The sequence below is a fragment of the Canis aureus genome, chromosome 15 (assembly GCF_053574225.1).
Source record: "Canis aureus isolate CA01 chromosome 15, VMU_Caureus_v.1.0, whole genome shotgun sequence".
In the NCBI taxonomy this organism is placed as follows: domain Eukaryota; kingdom Metazoa; phylum Chordata; class Mammalia; order Carnivora; family Canidae; genus Canis; species Canis aureus.
In genome coordinates this window covers 9,016,344-9,032,812 of record NC_135625.1, presented here as the reverse complement: position 1 = coordinate 9,032,812, position 16,469 = coordinate 9,016,344, and the positions used below count along the sequence as shown (strand labels likewise).

Genomic DNA, 16,469 nt, shown 5'->3' with positions numbered 1-16,469 from the left:
TTAGACTCCAAGGTTTCAGAATAAATATCCTAAAACATGGTGGCATAGGTGATGACACTTTTATTCTCTCAGTGTCCAGGGATGACAAGTGAACATCAAGAATTCAGCAGGGCCCCAGGGCTTGTGCAGCCCAGTCACTGACCAAGGCCTTGCAAAATTTCTCTTGGCCTCTGTTTAGTAAAGAAGACAAATGGACTTAGGTTTTCACCTTTCCTAAGGCTTATTCAAATTCATAAACTGGAAATGGTCATGGTCACAGTAGGAATTAATTGTCTTGTCGAATCAAAAATCTTTCAGCAGAGACTACCAATTCTGTAAACAGAATAAGCCATAGTGACACTTCCAAACCACGAGCTAACCCCGTGCCTACCTCCCTGCATCTACAACTGCCAAAACCATAATGTGTAAAAAAGGTGCAAGCCTACGACATACTCCAATTAAGTCAAAAGTATATAAAGAATATTGGTGTAGAATTACCTGAGGAAAAATTAAAATTAGGCATAATAACACTGGATTTAAGATATAGACCTGTCAGAAAGGAGCTTTAAAGGAATGTTTCCCAAAAGCATAAAACCATCTAGAGGATTTCACTTGTTGTAGACCCGAGACACACCTAGACAGACAATGATATTCATTAAGACCTTCATCATCTTTGTATATTGGAATCATAGTAGACAGAGATGAAGGTGTAGAAGCAAAGCATGGACACCATATTCCCAAATAATTGGTTACAGCTACAAACATTCTGGCTGGTGAGAATAAGGTGTTCCTATGTGATACCTGAGCTCTTTTGGGAGAATGATCTTCCCTGTCCTAGATCACTAATGTCTAACTCTCCTTGGCTCGCTTGAGGTTACTCAAAATGAAAAAGGACACCCATTAAGATTTCCACTGAACATAGAAACACTGAAGAAAGTCTGTTAGACATAGGTAGGGGCAGTTAGGGAGCTTGAGAAAGATCTGAAGGTGCTGTCTGTTGTGGGAGGCAAGATTAGGAGCTGGGCTGACCTGAATGGTCTCCGTCAGGGAGGGACCACACCCAAATCCCGTAATCCAATCAAGCAATTAGAGTGGATTAGAGGACTTTGTGCCTTATCCCAGGGCCCAAAAGCCATAAAGGTGGAGGTGAGGTTCACTATCTGACATTTGGAAACTGGCACAGTGAGAGGAGCATCCCTTTGCGACCCGAAGCTCCTGGTTGAATGTATCTTGTGGACACTGTTTCTGCAGACATGGAGGCTGCCCACTTCCACCCCTCAGAGGAGCCTCAGTTCAGCGCCTCTCCCAAACCCCAGTTATGCTGGTCAAGGAGAGGCGGTGCTGAAGTCCACGGAGGACCCTCTGTGCCCGAGACGACATCCCCTGCATCAAAGACTCTCTCCTCCCCGACTGACCCGTTGGCTCCCGCATCAGCAGGGCTGCCTCCCACCAAGACGCCTCTGAGTTGGAGGAGCCTTTCCCAGGTGGGAGCCGGGCTTCAGAACATGGGCAACACTTGCTATGTGAATGCGACCCTACAGTGTCTGACCTACACAGAGCCCCTCGCCAGCTACATGCTGTCCCAGCAGCACGGGACCACCTGTAGGAGGCAGACATCCTGCATGCTGTGTACCCTGCAGGCTCACCTGACGCGGGTTCTCTGCCATCCTGGACGTGTGCTCCAGCCCCTGCCACTCCTGCTCACCGCCTTCCACAGACACAAGCAGGAAGATGCCCATGAGTATCTCATGTTCATTCTGGATGCAATGCAGCAAGCATGCTTGCCTGAGGACAAGCCCTCAGACCCTGAGCGTCCTCAGGACAGCACCCTCATCCAGCAACTCTTTGGGGGGTACTGGAGGTCTCAAATCCAGTGTCTCCACTGCCAAGGCATTTCGAGCACTCTGGAACCTTACCTGGACATCAGCCTGGACATCGGGGCTGCTCACAGCATCAGCCAAGCTTTGGAGCAGTTGATGAAGCCCGAACTGCTGGAAGGTGAAAATGCCTACTATTGTAGTAAGTGTCTGGAGAAGGTGCCTGCGTCCAAGGTGTTGACTTTGCACACTTCCCCGAAGGTCCTCATCCTGGTCTTGAGACGATTCTCAGACTTGACAGGCAACAAAATGACTAAGGAGGTGCAATATCCTGAGCGCCTTGACATGCAACACTGCCTGTCTGAGCAGAGGGCAGGACCCTTGGTTTATGTGCTCTATGCCGTGCTGGTGCACGCTGGGAGGAGTTGCCACAGCGGACATTACTTCTGTTTTGTAAAGGCAGGAAATGGCCAGTGGTATAAAATGGATGATGCTAAGGTCAGCGCCTGTGATGTGACTTGTGCGCTGCGCCAACCTGCCTATGTCCTCTTTTATATGCAGAAGACTCATCTGGAGAGAGACCTTGGGAGGGAGTCAGTCAAGGAGGGAGGACTCGCATCTCCCGAGGCAGACCCCACAGTGGTTGGTGAGGCCTCAGGAGAGCCGGCAACGGATCCCTCCGTGAACCTTCCTGAGTTGGAGGAGCGTGGGGAAGAGACCTCAAGGCAACAAATGACATTAGACCAGTGGAGATGCCTCCAAGAATGCAACCGCCCTAAGCCTGAACTCAATGTCAGGAGAAGAGAAATTGCTCTTCCTGCGAACGCAGTCATCCTTCACCACTCCAAATACAGACCTGAGATGCCAAAGAATCATCCTCAGCAGACCATCGACCTGCTCACCACTGCACCTGGGATGCTCCCACCTCAGGTGGCCGGGGACGTGGCCAAAGTCCCGCGTGTGCCAGGGAGAGCCCGACCTACCAAGAGGATGAGCAAGAAGGGACAGAGTTCTGGGGAAGCAGTCCAGGGATGTGTCTCCTAACTTTGGTGCACATGGGCGCACACACCCACACACACAGCGTCACTCACTCACTCCAAACCCGAACACAGTCCCATACTGGAAATATTTTGTGTTATGTGAAGTGTGTGTTCTATATGTATGGAAGAACCATCTATCTGGTGTGTTCATGGGATATGGCCTTCAACTGAAACTTGAGGACACTGATATTTAAACCTGGTTCATTGTCATGATCTTTTATTGGGATAGTGTGTATTTCATATGGGGTGTATCGAGGAACCTGCCTCTCCTTCAGCCTTGGGGAGAGTGGGGGCCACTTGCAGGTGAGAGGCAGTGAGCAATCAGGGTTGAGAGTGGATATGATGCTGAGGACCTGGGGTTGAAGTCAGTATGTTTGACCCTTTCGTCATGCTCCCCACTTCCCAATGCTTTTCTTCTATTTATGTTGAAAGAATATTTCTCCGAACATAAGTATGTATTGGGTCTTGCTAGCGATGTGTCTTGGTCATTGCTTGGAAATTGTAAGATGGAAATTAAGTGCTTATTTTGGGGGCGATAACTGCATCCAGACCTGATTGAACCACAGTGATTTTATTATGTTCCCTTCACTCTCTCCCACATTAAGACTGAAGAGAAGCAAACTAACAAGGACTCTTATTCCAAAGGGAAATGCCCAGCCTCCCACTGAACATAACTTTTTATGACTATTTTGCTACCGTCTACTCTGTGGCATCTCTTGACCCAGAAGAAGTGGACTCTGGATTTCAGACCAGTTCAAATTCAAATTTGGACCTGGGTTGATACCTCTGGAAAACAGTGCCAAGTTCATGAGTCTACCAAAGCGTTTTGAGGTCAGGTTATAGGTGTTCTGTGTTATCATTGCATTTCTTTAGAAGAGTTTGACAAGTTCATTGTAGAATGGAAATTATTGCATGACCAGCAAACGCCTCTGAGTGTGACCGTAGATGTGCAGTTGTAACATCACATCATAATGTTATTTTCACTCTGTATTCAAACTTGGACATGCCACCCTTACTGGATAGTAAGGGACAATAGGATCTGTGCAGAAAAATCAGGCTTTTTTGGAGATTTTCATGTACCTAAGACAAATTATAGATCTAAGGTGTCAGGGTTTCTTTCATGTCTGGGAATTGTGTTTCTTATGGCCAATACAGTTTATTGTGTCGTAAAGAGTGAGGGAGCCTGTGTGCATGTCTTGCCAAGAGTTCCGTAAGAGGATCTGCAGGTATCCCCGTCCTCTGAAGACTGTCATAGGGAATGAGACAGCTCATGGACTCGGGGACTTGTCCTCCACAGCAGAGGACACTGAGGAGGTGTCTGTGGGAATGAGGATATGTCCCCACCTGGACTGATGTGGTGAACCAGCAATTCCCCCGCTGAACTGGATGGAAACGGTCAAGTCCACCACGTGCTGAGTGTCCTGCTTTTGTGCGCCTACACATACACTCCCCCCACTACACAGATGTTGCAGTTTTTCTTTAGGTAAATCTATAGGAATGTCAAATCGTGCTTCCCAGTCTGGAATGTCAGTTTGTCTTAGTGAAATCCATTTTCTAACAAATGTAGGGAAATCATCCAGGCAATTTGTAACTTGGTTGTAACAGAAATTAACAAGTTAATCTGAAATTGTTTTATAAATGTCTGAATTTCTTATTTAGAAAAAGATCCCATCCAGAGTTTTGCAAATTACACCATGTTTTCTCCTAGAAGACATTTTCTGTACTTGTTGATATTATTTCTCTGAAATTGTTATGTAAAATATTGCATCTGCTTTGTTTGTTTTTGCTCTAAAATGTTATTACAAAGTTGTGTGTTTTTTTATTCTTAATAAAAAATTCCCACATACAATTTGGTGTGCAGTCTTCTGAGGATGAGGACACCTGTAGGTCACCGTGGAGGACACTCCAGGGGCCACAGACACAGGCTCCGTCCAACAGGTGGGGGGTAGGAGGGCCCTGAGCAGGGCCTGGCTTCTCGGGAGGAAGGAATGAGGGAGCTGCAAGGAACCGGGAGCTCCAGCAGCTTCTGTCCAATCTGGTGAAGACCATTCCAGGGGCTGAGTGGGGGCCCGTGCAGAGTGCGGCCGTGGGGGCTCGGTGCATGGCTGCAGGTCTCCAGGTGAGGTGTGGCAGGTGTGGGCTGGGGGCCCTTGCTTGGCTGGAGGGCAGGTGTCTTCCTGGGCTGCGGGGGCCTGGCTGTGCATCCACGGGCATGTCCGCTTCCTGGAGCACACAGATTCCCTGAATTCCCCACAGGCCCTCCTGGATGCTTCTGCAGGTGTGCTGGCTAGGGCTCCACCACGCTTTCTTTCGGGGGTTCAGGGTCCTGTCTAGGGGCATGTGGGCACATTTCTTGCCTGGAGCCTGGGGGGGGGGCATTTGGAATTGTCTGCCAATGTGTTGCTGACAGCGGGATGGGTGTTCTCCTCAGGATACTTGGGTGGTGCCTGGGTGTGTCCCAACCCATGGCCCTGGGAGCCAGCCTGGGGACCCTCGAGGGACACTCTGCAGGGCCTCTTGTCTATCTGCTGCACAACCAGGCTGTCAGCCCTGACACAGGGTTGGCAAGCCGGCTGAGGGGTGTCAGTGATCGGCACTTCCTGGGCACCAGGAGGTCCACCAGGTGGGCTGAGGCTAACTTGAGGGCTTCTGAGATGAGATGTGGAATGGGACCAGACACTCATGACTGGATTGTCAGTACGTGGTTCCATCAGCAGGGCAGGCTCAGGGATAGAAGGCCTCCTGGTGGTGTAGACAGGCATCGGCATGTGTGGACACTGTGGGAATAGAGAACACATGGGACTCCATGAGTTTGGCCCCAGCACTAAGGCAAAATGAACACTCAGGAAAGAAAGAAAGAAACCAACTAACGGCCAAGACCTTAGTAACAACCCCCTCCCCCGGAACAGGGAAAGAAAAAGATGGGATCTGTTGATCTGACTCACCCTGGGAGTAGGGAATGCAGTTGCAGGGCTGGTCCGGAACAAAGGTATGACTGGATGCTTTTGATGCCCTTGAGACATTGTGGGGGGACAGGGAAAGTCCTGCCTCACAGCGATGCTTCTTCCATTGGACCAGCTCTTCCATCCACTATGCTCATGAGGCAATAGGAGTCCTGATGCTGGAGAGTCATGGTGGCAGCTCCTGAGAGGGGATGGGCAGGGGGGTAATGTGTCATGAAGGACAGAGGCCTGTTCTCTGAGGTGGTATGTGCTCCAGGAGTGCCCACCAATGACCATCACATGCCACCAGCCACGGTTCACACACATACAAGGCATAAGGCAATATCATGGGCACCAAGGAAAAAAAGGGTGCAAAGACCACGCTGCTCAACTGTCACTGGTCAGAGAGGAAGTGGAGTCCCACCTCCCCCAGGAGGCACATGGAGCCCAGGGAGTGCCCAAGGGCACAGCCCGGGAAGCACACACACTCACCCTCACATAGTCACAAGATTCCGTGTCTTCCTTCCAGGTGCGCTTCTGCCCCTCCCAGGGTCTCCTGGGGAACCTGTGGAGCAGGGCCTCTGCTCGGCTTCCTGCCTGCACCAGAAATCAAAGCATGGAAAGTAGAAGGAACTCCCTTCCCTGGCTTCCAGCCAGACACCTGCTCGGGGCTTGGGCCAACCTGGTCCTTTCCCTCCTCAGCCACTCTCTGCCCACCTCTGCCCCACCCTGACTACACTGACCCACCAGGTCATCCAGGCAGTTTGTTTCATGCAGCGTCAGAAAGGGTCTGCCTTGGCATGTGCCAAGCTCCGTACATTCACTGGTGCAGGGACACTTGTCCAGCCACAAATCCCACACCAAATCAGCAGGGACAGCTCCATCACCCAAATGTGGACCCTGTTAGTCTGGGAGCTCCTCTGCCTGCCTCGCCCAGCCTGGCTCTGCCTGCAGCCGCCCTGCACACTGTGCATGCACACGGACTCAGGGTCTGTCATGTCAGCCTGGCGATCGGGTCACAAGCCCCATTCCTCACCTTCGTCTCTCTGCCTTCTCCCCCTCAGCCTGGTCCAACAGTCCAGCCTGGTGCCACTGGTCCCGCTGACTCCCCGGCTCCACATTCTCCTTCAGCCTCCTGGAGCCCAAGTCCATGGGAACAAGGGTCGTGCCCCAGTGTTTTATGGGGCATCTGGTGCTTGATGCCTTGTGTCCAAAGGCCCCACAGTCCCTGCACTTTACCTGGGGGTGGAAGGGGCAGGGGTCAGTGCATCCACTCAAATGCCAGTGATCCTGCCAAGCACATGAATGGGAGGCCGTCCTCATGGAGTGGCACATGGGATGAGGACAGGGGACATCCTATCTGGCTAGTGAAGTGTCAGTATAGTGAAGACCTCAGGATGCATCCTCTCACAGCCAGTGGGAGGGCGGGGTAGGGAGGAGGGATTGCAGGTGTCAGGTTGAAGACAGGTGGAAACATCATTAAGATTCGGGACAAACACAAGCGTGGATCTAATCTTATGGTGCCCTGAGGCTGATGCTCAGAGCCTCTGAGTGTCCCAATGTGTAGACTGCTGGGATTCCAGCCCATGTCAGGATGGACAACAGGGTCCGGTCAATGATCTTCTGTGAGCCTAGCCTGTCGCAAGACTCCTGGCAGAGCTCCTGCTTCAAAACCCATGCCAGCCTCCCCACTCACCCTGGGAGGCGGGACAGGGGGTGGGGGGTCCGCTACATGAGAGGGGGTGCTGGCTGCAGATGGGAGGCCCGGCAGGAGGATAGGTCCTGTGGCTGAGGGTCTTCTCTCTAGGGACTCCTGACGCTGTTGCTCTTTTTACAGGTTTGCTTTTATGTCCAACTCAGCCCATTGTGAGACCCTGGCACAACCTGGATGGCCCCAGGACCCTGTGGAGCGCTGCCTCCCTGTTGCGTCCTGGACACAGCCACACTGGCCCAGGCACACGGGACACACGTCCTTGAGGGGAGACGGCTTGGCTGTGCACCTCAGGAGGCCGAGGGGCCACTGTGGCCGTGCACGAGAGTGTGAGCAACAAACACTGGTGGCGTGATTTTAAAAACCCCAAACAAGAAAAAACTTAAAGTAGTGCCTTCCATCCTCCACGTGGGAGTAGCGCCTTCCACGGACCTTATTTCTTTGCCCTTTTGCAATGTGCAGGAATGAGTGAGTGGCTGCCTTCCGATGCTCTCTAGGGCAGACTCCTCCCTGGCACAAGAAATTACAGTCACGTGAAGCAAACTGCCCTTTGAACTCAAAGAAATTGTTTCAAAAGAAAAGTTTTTTAAAAGATTTGCTTGATATTATCTGCCTTGTTCTTATTGACTTGAAATGTTGGCATTTTCTAACTGTGCCTTGTTGGCTACAGTAATTCATTATTCCTGTCAAAACTGAAAAGTGCCCTAATTGAATGTGTTTGAATGTTATTCTTGCACAGTTCTTTAAATTGAGAGACAAAATGTTTTACCTCATTGTTGGACATACATTCCAAGCTTTTCAACTTTAGGAGAAAAAAAATAATCATGTTTTCCGGTATTGTAAATTTTAGACTATTTCGTATACATTGTATTAAAACTGCCACATCAATTTTAATGTAGAGATTTTGCAAATCCTAGGGGAGATGGTGGCCCTGGTGAGCCAGAGCCTGCAGGAGGGAGAACGGGACTTCAAGGTGAAAGTGAGGTCCATCCTGTGCCACCTGCACCACCAGCCCAGTTGGCCCCTGGAGGTGGTGGAGCTGTGTCCGAAGTACCAGCAGACTGTGGTGGCCATCGACCTGGCAGGAGACGAGACCATTAAAGGGAGCAGTGTCTTCCTGGGACACGTGAAGGGCTACCAGGAGGCTGTGAGGAGAGGCATCCACCGCACTGTGCATGCAGGGGAGTGGGCTCAGCGGAGGTGGTCAAAGAGGCTGTGGACACGCTCAAGACGGAGAGGCTGGGCCATGGCTACCACACGCTGCAGGACGAGGCCCTTTATGACAGGCTGCAGCAGGAAAACATGCACTTCGAGATCTGCCCCTGGTCCCGTTACCTCACAGGCCCCTGGAACTCGGACACGGAGCATGCAGTGGTTCGGCTCAAACATGACCAGGCTACCTACTCCCTCAACACGGATGACCCACTCATCTTCAAGTCTACCCTGGAACGGATTACCAGATGCCCAAAGAGGGCATGGACTTTGCCGAGGAGGAGTTTAAGAGACTGAACATCAATGCGGCAAAGTTTAGTTTCCTCCCAGAAGATGAAAAGAAGCAGCTTCTTGATCTGCTCTCTAAAGCCTATGGGATGTCATCTTTGGATGCTTCAGGGCAGCATCCCTGAAGACATTATGGCCACCTCTCCAAGCCCTCCCCCTGGGGATGGAGCCTCAGTTCCCTGGGTTGAACGACACTTACCTTTACTCTTTCAAGGAAGACGATGATGCCCATAGTCCACTTCTGCTGCTCTTGAAGCCATGTGCCTGTTTCTAGACACAGGAATACCTCAGCACACCACATCTCTCCTGACTACGGGCCAGAGTCTGGTTGAATCTGAAGCCTCCCTCCTATAGTGACACATGTGAAAATCTGGTGCTTAATAAAGAACTCAAAGGCTGGTATTGTTGGGGGGAAAAAAAGGAGATGATCATATTTCTTTCTTTCTTTTTTTTTTTTTTTTGGAGGACTGACTTTGTTTATTAAGGGAACCGAGAACAGATCACGTACCCTGGAACCTGAGTTATGCAGGAAGGTAGAAAATATCTACAGTGACTGGGTGACAGAACGGAGCACAGCACAAGGTCCCAGGCCAGCCCACCATGGGACACTGCCCCACTCCCTACATGGAATACTAAAACCGAGTGGTTTTAGCAGCTGCCCCAAGACTCCAGTAATGATGCAATGGAACAAGGATTCTATACGGCTCCCCTCAGCTTCCCCGGAGAGAGTGGATGTGAACAGGTCAGAGGCCTGTCCGTGACAAAGTGGGGCAGCCAAGGCTGCCTCTGTCCTGGCCACTTGGGGCTGGAGCAAAGGCAAGCCTGGCCTCCTGCCCGGGGCAGATGGCAAGGCCAGTCAAATCCACAAGCTGCCTCATGGGCTGGGGGAGGTTGGAAGATGTGGCATCAGGGAAGCGTTCCCACACCAGGCATCCATCCCTCAGAACAGCTGTGGATCCACGGTGACCCCACTCACCCCACTGCCCCCACAGGGGTATGGAAGCAGCCCCCGCAGCCCACACTGAAAGTGTGGCAAGGCTGGAGGGGAAGGTGGGAGGCCAAGGAAGCCTGGGGGGTGGACCCGCCGATAGTAGCAGAGCTCTGGAGGCTTCTCTGAAATGGGCCGACAAGTGTCCCCATTTCATGTCCACCCACAATCCCAGAACAGGCCCTTGTTTGGAAAAGCAATGAGGGTGACAGTGATGACACGGACCTGCAGATCTTCTGCATCTCCTGTGGGCACCCTATCAACCCACGTGTTGCCTTGCGCCACATGGAGCGCTGCTGCCAAGTACGAGAGCCAGACGTCCTTTGGGTCCACGTACCCCACACACATTGAGGGAGCTACACGACTCTTCTGTGATGTCTACAACCCTCAGAGAAAGACATACTGTAAACGGCTCCAGGTGCTGTGCCCCGAGCACTCCCGGGACCCCGAAGTGCCAGCTGATGAGGTACGTGGGTGTCCTCTTGTGCGTGATGTCTTTAGCTCGCGGGTGACTTCTGCCTCCTGCCCAAACGCCAGTGTACCCGCATTACTGCTGGGAGAGGTTGCGGCTGCTGGAGTGGCCCTGGAGCGTGTGCACGCGTGGTACAAGCCGGACGAGCTGTTTGAGCAGGAACGCACCGTTCGCACGGCTGGGACTGACGGGCAGGATCACTGGCCCTGACGCTGCACCTCATGATCCAGCATGACCCGCTCACTCCCGAGCCGTGCTCCAGTGCTGACCGCTGAGCCTCACTGGCCCCGAAGTCCCCACGCTCTGCATTCCAGGCCCGGAGCCGCCCGAATCCCCCGTTTGGCTGCTCTGCCATTCATCTGTTTCTCCAGTGGTCCCTGAGTTTCTCCCTGTGCCCACCCACCATTTGACTACCCTGCTGCCCGTATCAGAGGGTCTCAGGATTTTCTTCTGTCCTTGTCTGTCCCTCTGTCTCTCCGTTCTCTGTGCCTGGGTGGGACTGTGCAGTTTGCTCACTGTTGCCTCCCCTCTCCCTGGTTTTGTTAATAAAATTTTGAAGAACCAGAAAAAAAAAAAAAGATGATCTCTACAGGGATAAACTCTGTAAAGCCTGAAGCTCAATCAATTGATGTTGAAAACTCTCAAAGGGAGTAAAGGCTTGATCTGAATGGTCTAGAACATGTGCTGTAATTTAATAGAAGAGATGGTCGTCTTAATATTTAATGATTTAAAAGAACTTCTCAGTCCATGCGAAGAGTACAGTCCAAGGATAAATCAAATTTCTGAACGCATTTTATGCTACATATGTGTATACTTTGCAATCCTCAGGTGTTCGTGCCAAATATTCTCTTTCAATAAGTCCTTCTATATGTTTCTTAATAACAACTGTACTTGGGAAGAATCGAGCCTTCACCTGCTGAGTTACCTCTGCTACTAACACACTGTGCTGCATCTTCTTTCTGGATTTCGTTATCCGCAGGATAGCAGCTTCGATCTCATGTTTCCTGTCGTCATCTACTTTCTGCCTCGTTTCTTTCCTTTCTGGGTCAGATTCACCTTGTTTGGCAGCAACTGTTTGAGTCTTGACTCTGTGTACTTTGGATGTGAACTGATCATTAACTGTGAATCTGTGGCCATTTTCTGTTTCCTTGGACTTGGGTTCTTTTGTAAGAATCCGCTGTGTTGGTTTACCACAGGCGAGGGACTGCAGGGCTCTACCAAGTTCTCTTTCAGGGATATCTGTTTCTTGTTGAATTTCCTCAAATGTGTATTTTTCTCTGTATGATTTAATTCATACATCTTTTATTCTTCTTTTGGCAAACATCAGATAATATGAGCAAAACTATATTTCTTGCTCACTATAGTTACCTACATTCTTTTTTGCTTTATATAAGTTTGTAAACATATGTTAAGTGGATAAAATTCTTGGCTAAGGACATACTCCAAAACTCTGACATATACTTTTCTGAGTTAGGGGAAAAGAAAGCTTATGAAACTTCCATTAGACCATAATCACACAGCAAACTAAATTAGTATATGCTGTTTTTAAATTAACATCTGCCATTTTTTAAAGACTTCAGGTTTTGGTTACAGCTAAAATGATTTTTATCTGAAGTTTATGAAAGAACAGAAGCTGACCACACAAATCTTACTCATAAGCATATTGGCCGTTTCAAAATAGAAAATAATAAAAATAAACCTATAATCAAGGAAATTCCACTCATCTTATTAGAAAAAAATAGCTACCAATGTTATTATAAATACAGATGGCAATTTGTAATAACTAGGTTTCAAGATATTTGCTTTATTTCTTTTTTTTTAATTTTTTATTGGCGTTCAATTTACTAACATACAGAATAACCCCCAGTGCCCGTCACCCATTCACTCCCACCCCCTGCCCTCCTCCCCTTCCACCACCCCCAGTTCTTCTTCTCTTTTGATTTTAAAGTAACAGATTGGGATCCCCGGGTGGCGCAGCAGTTTGGCACCTGCCTTTGGCCCAAGGCGCGATCCTGGAGACCCGGGATCGAATCCCACATCAGGCTCCTGGTGCATGGAGCCTGCTTCTCCCTCTGCCTATGTCTCTGCCTCTCTCTCTCTCTGTCTCTCTCTCTCTGTGTGACTATCATAAATAAATAAAAAAATAAAGTAACTGATGACTTCATAATAAAGGTAAGCCATTTAGCATTTTATAATTTAATTCTTTTATAAATTTCAGACCCCAAAAATTTCAGATCAAGTATTACAAAACAGCCAGCCTTCAGAATATATTTTGTTTGGCAGACAGAATGGTTTTTCTTCTTTTGAATTGGAATACATTCATGCAGTACTTAACTTGCTCTAAGCTGACCCATCCCTACTAGCTTCCCACATTGTCACCAACTGGGCATGTGAGGCTGACACCCGTTTTTAATATTATAAAACTCAGTATTAACTTACAAAAATTAAGTTGCATGCATGGAGCAAAAATTCAAATATATCATAAACTTGATGCTAAATCTTAATACTCATTCCTAATTTGGGAAAAAGAGATCAAACCAAAAAGGACTCATCTTCATAATACTTAGTTACATAAAACATTATCAATAAGAAATGTTTCTATATATGGATACTGTCTTTTTAGAATAGTGTTAACAGTAACCTGAAATCTGAGATAGATAAATCATTCATATCACAAAGTATTATATACTGTCTTTCCTATACAGTCTTGGCTCCCAAACAGTGGGCTTCAACTTCATCCCTACATATAATATAAACATTCTCAAATATTTGAAATAAAGGAAAGGTGTCATTAATAAGGCTAACTAAAATTACAACAAAGGCTTTCTTCTAATCCTAGAGAATGAAACAAAAAGAGAGGTCTTGTAAGACACATTGGAAATGAGGAAGAATTTGAAGTCAAGTTGGCCCTGGACCCTTTTACATTGCTACTCCTTCTGTTTGTTCAAGTTAAAGAATAAGAGAGGCCACCAACTGCTCCTTAGTGGAACAGGCTGCAAAGAAAACAAAGCAGCTAAGTGATGATGAGGAAAACAAAGAATATAAAAAGTTGTAGTTATGAAGATGATCAATGAATAATGGAGCTCCTGGCTGGCTCAGTTGGTAGGGCATGCAACTCTATCTATCTCAGGGTCATGAATTCAAGCCCTATGTTGGGCAGAGAGATTACTTAAAAGAATTAAAAATAAAAGACATTAAAAAAACTGTAAAAAAATGATGGTAGTAATTCTATTCTGAAGTTTAAGAAACAGCAAGGAGTAACAAATAAATTAGAGAGACAGTAATCTCCCTATTTTTTTCTTCCATTCCCTTTTAATTTGAATACAAATACAGAAAGAATCATGTCATCTGCTCATAACTCACTCTTTGACTATAGAATAAGTCAAAACTTGTAAATGCGTCATTGAAAACATATTAACACTCCATCTGCAGCCTTTGAGGTTTCAGCCATACTTCACTACCAGCGTTGTGTGAGCAAGCCATATAATTTCATGTCTCCTTGTGTCTCTTTATGCTGCTCTGCCTCAGAAACCCCTTTTTTCCTCTCCTGGGTAGCTCAGTGGCTGAGCACCTGCCTTCGGCCCAGGGCGTGATCCTTGAGACCCGGATCGAGTCCCACATTGGGCTTCCTGCATGGAGCCTGCTTCTCCCTCTGCCAGTGTCTCTGTCTCTCTCTGTGTCTTTCATGGATAAATCAATAAAATCTGAGTGGCTCAGTCGGTTACGCATCCCGCTTGATCTTGGCTCAGGTCATGATCTCTTGGTTGTCGGATAAAGCCAAATGCCAAGCTTTGCATGTTCGGCAAGAAGGCTGCTTGGAACGCTTTGCCTCTCCTTCTGCCTTTCCCCCTGCTCGTACTCTCCCTCTTTCTCTCACTTTTTTTTAAGTGTTAGAAACGTTTATTTGTCAAAATATTTTTTAAAAAGTGGGAGGAGTGAAATAAAACAAGGCTAAATTTCAGCTAATGCTGTACCATGATCACAGGTCAGACATAAAGCAAAACAAACAAAACAACAACCCCCACCCCCAAAACCCCAATGGTCCTAGCAGTTTCAGAAGATTAGCCTCAACGTTAGGGCCCAGAGCTAACAGAAGAGTAAAAGGTCTCGTGCCACTACATGGTCATTTTAAAGGGAAAGGAGATGTTGCAGGTAGACAGGGAGAAGGGCTCAATTCCTAAGGAAAGCAAGATAAGAGGGGGATCCACGGTACAGGAAAAAGGGGATGCCAGCATAATCCTTACCTAGGGCTGCTCAGAGGCTGAGAATATAAGGAACGGAGTGAAAGGCTACAGGGACTAGTATCAAGAGGAAAGATAAGTCAACTTATAAGAATTAAATTAAGAAAGAAAACACAGTTGGTCACAAACTCCTTTGTTTACTCAAACACGAAGCAATGGAAACATCGTGGCAAGGGGACGCGCGGAGCAGGTTCTCATATATGACCGCAGCCCAGGGTTCAGTCCGCAATGATCCTACCTCCAGTTTCTAAAGGCTGAGCACTGTGCTCGGTCCACATGTGCTCCCGCTCACACTGGGCCATGCCATACAGAGAATCCGTGCAGCTGCTGAGGCCTGCGGCAGCTCACTCTCTGGCCCATAACCGTGGGGAGCACAGCTGTGGCACGACGAAGGGGGCTCCTGCCCCTTCCATAGTAGGACAAGGTGTTGGCAGCGGCAGCAGCCACAGAGCCGAAGTGGCAGCAGCCCCTGAGTTCGGCAACAGGTGTCTGTCGTAGGGATCAACAGAAGTGGGGTTGGGGTGACTGGTCCCAGCTGTGCTCTGGTCGTGAGGCAGATGGGACATGGACTGCTCCGCGCAGTTGTACGCAGAGGCTGCTGCTGCCGCCGCCACTGCCTCATAAGAGCGGACCCGGTAGCGCTTCTAGGAGTCGATGCTCCATATGCATCGTTGTAACACGTGGGTTCCCCGCAGCCCAGGGTGTACGGCGTGCGCACTGCTCCATACTGTCCGTTATGCTGCTCAGTAAAGTCCGCCACACGACCTGTGCGATCTACTGGACACTCTTTGGACCAGTGCCCCTCTTTCCCACGCCGATAGCAGCCACTCTGGTCTCCCATCCCAGGGGCAGTCCGAAGTCGGCTTGTGGATAACTGCACGTGCATCCTTTTGTCTTGAAACTCTGTGTTGTCAAGGCCCCTGATGGCCTCCACTGGAGGCCCGTTTGACACCTTGAAGCTTAAATAGGAGTTGTTTGAGGAGACCAGTGTGTGCCTCTCAGTTCCACTGGCTGCTTGTGGTCTCCAGGGGAGGTGGGATTTTACTTATTGAGTCCCTCCTGTAGGGCCAGCATTATGTATCCTGAGAAGCAAAATGAGCGTCTGGCCACGATCTGTAATGTTGGAACACCAAGGAGGACAAGTGGTGTCCCAGGGAGGCCTTGCATTGTGGCCTTACTGCATGTGGGGACATCTGTGATTTTGATTTATATTTGGGGTATCTCTGAGGCAAGAGTGCCCTGAGTTCCTTACCCTAAAAGGAACAACTCTTAGACAGTGGCCCAAGAGTTTGTAAGAGGTGCTGATGGAACCATTTGCTGACCAGGGCATCCAGAGCTAAATGGCAGCCTAAAGCTTGGCTTCTACTGCTGACTGTTGGGTGGGTTGTGTCCTTTATTAGGGACATAAATATTCCACATGAGCTCCCCCCCTGTAGCATGGTGCTCATACCATCCATAAAGTAGACAAACTCCATTGCAGTTCACTCAGTTGATGTCATGGGGGCTCCCTACATAGCCAAGGGGACTGGGGATGGCTGACCTTCTCTGGTATGGTGGCATCCAGCAAGGGACTGAGGAAGAACAGGGGAGACTTCCCCTGCAGGTGGGATAAGCCCGCGGCCTCAAGTTCGACTCTCTCCTGCATTGAGGAGACCTCAGTAGCTATGCCTCCCAAGGCTCAATGGACAGCTGGATGTGGATGGTCACACGCCAGTGTCTATAGGAACCTCTCTTTCCAGGAGAGCCCAGGATGTGGCAGCAGTTGTTACTTGGTTGGTG

General features: G+C 49.0%; 1 protein-coding gene and 2 pseudogenes across 1 annotated transcript; 2 read left to right on the top strand and 1 right to left on the bottom strand.

Annotated features, from left to right (window-relative positions):
- The first annotated feature begins 1,232 nt into the window (after positions 1–1,232).
- LOC144284116 (ubiquitin carboxyl-terminal hydrolase 17-like protein 6) lies at positions 1,233–3,795 on the top strand. The gene is made up of 2 exons (XM_077848466.1): positions 1,233–2,754; positions 3,710–3,795. Exons 1-2 carry the CDS (start codon positions 1,233–1,235, stop codon positions 3,793–3,795), a joined length of 1,608 nt encoding a protein of 535 aa, XP_077704592.1.
- A 4,616-nt stretch (positions 3,796–8,411) lies between these two features.
- Positions 8,412–9,332, top strand: LOC144283929 (adenosine deaminase pseudogene; annotated as a pseudogene).
- A 1,910-nt stretch (positions 9,333–11,242) lies between these two features.
- LOC144284115 (RNA-binding protein 4B pseudogene) lies at positions 11,243–16,165 on the bottom strand (annotated as a pseudogene).
- Positions 16,166–16,469: the final 304 nt, after the last annotated feature.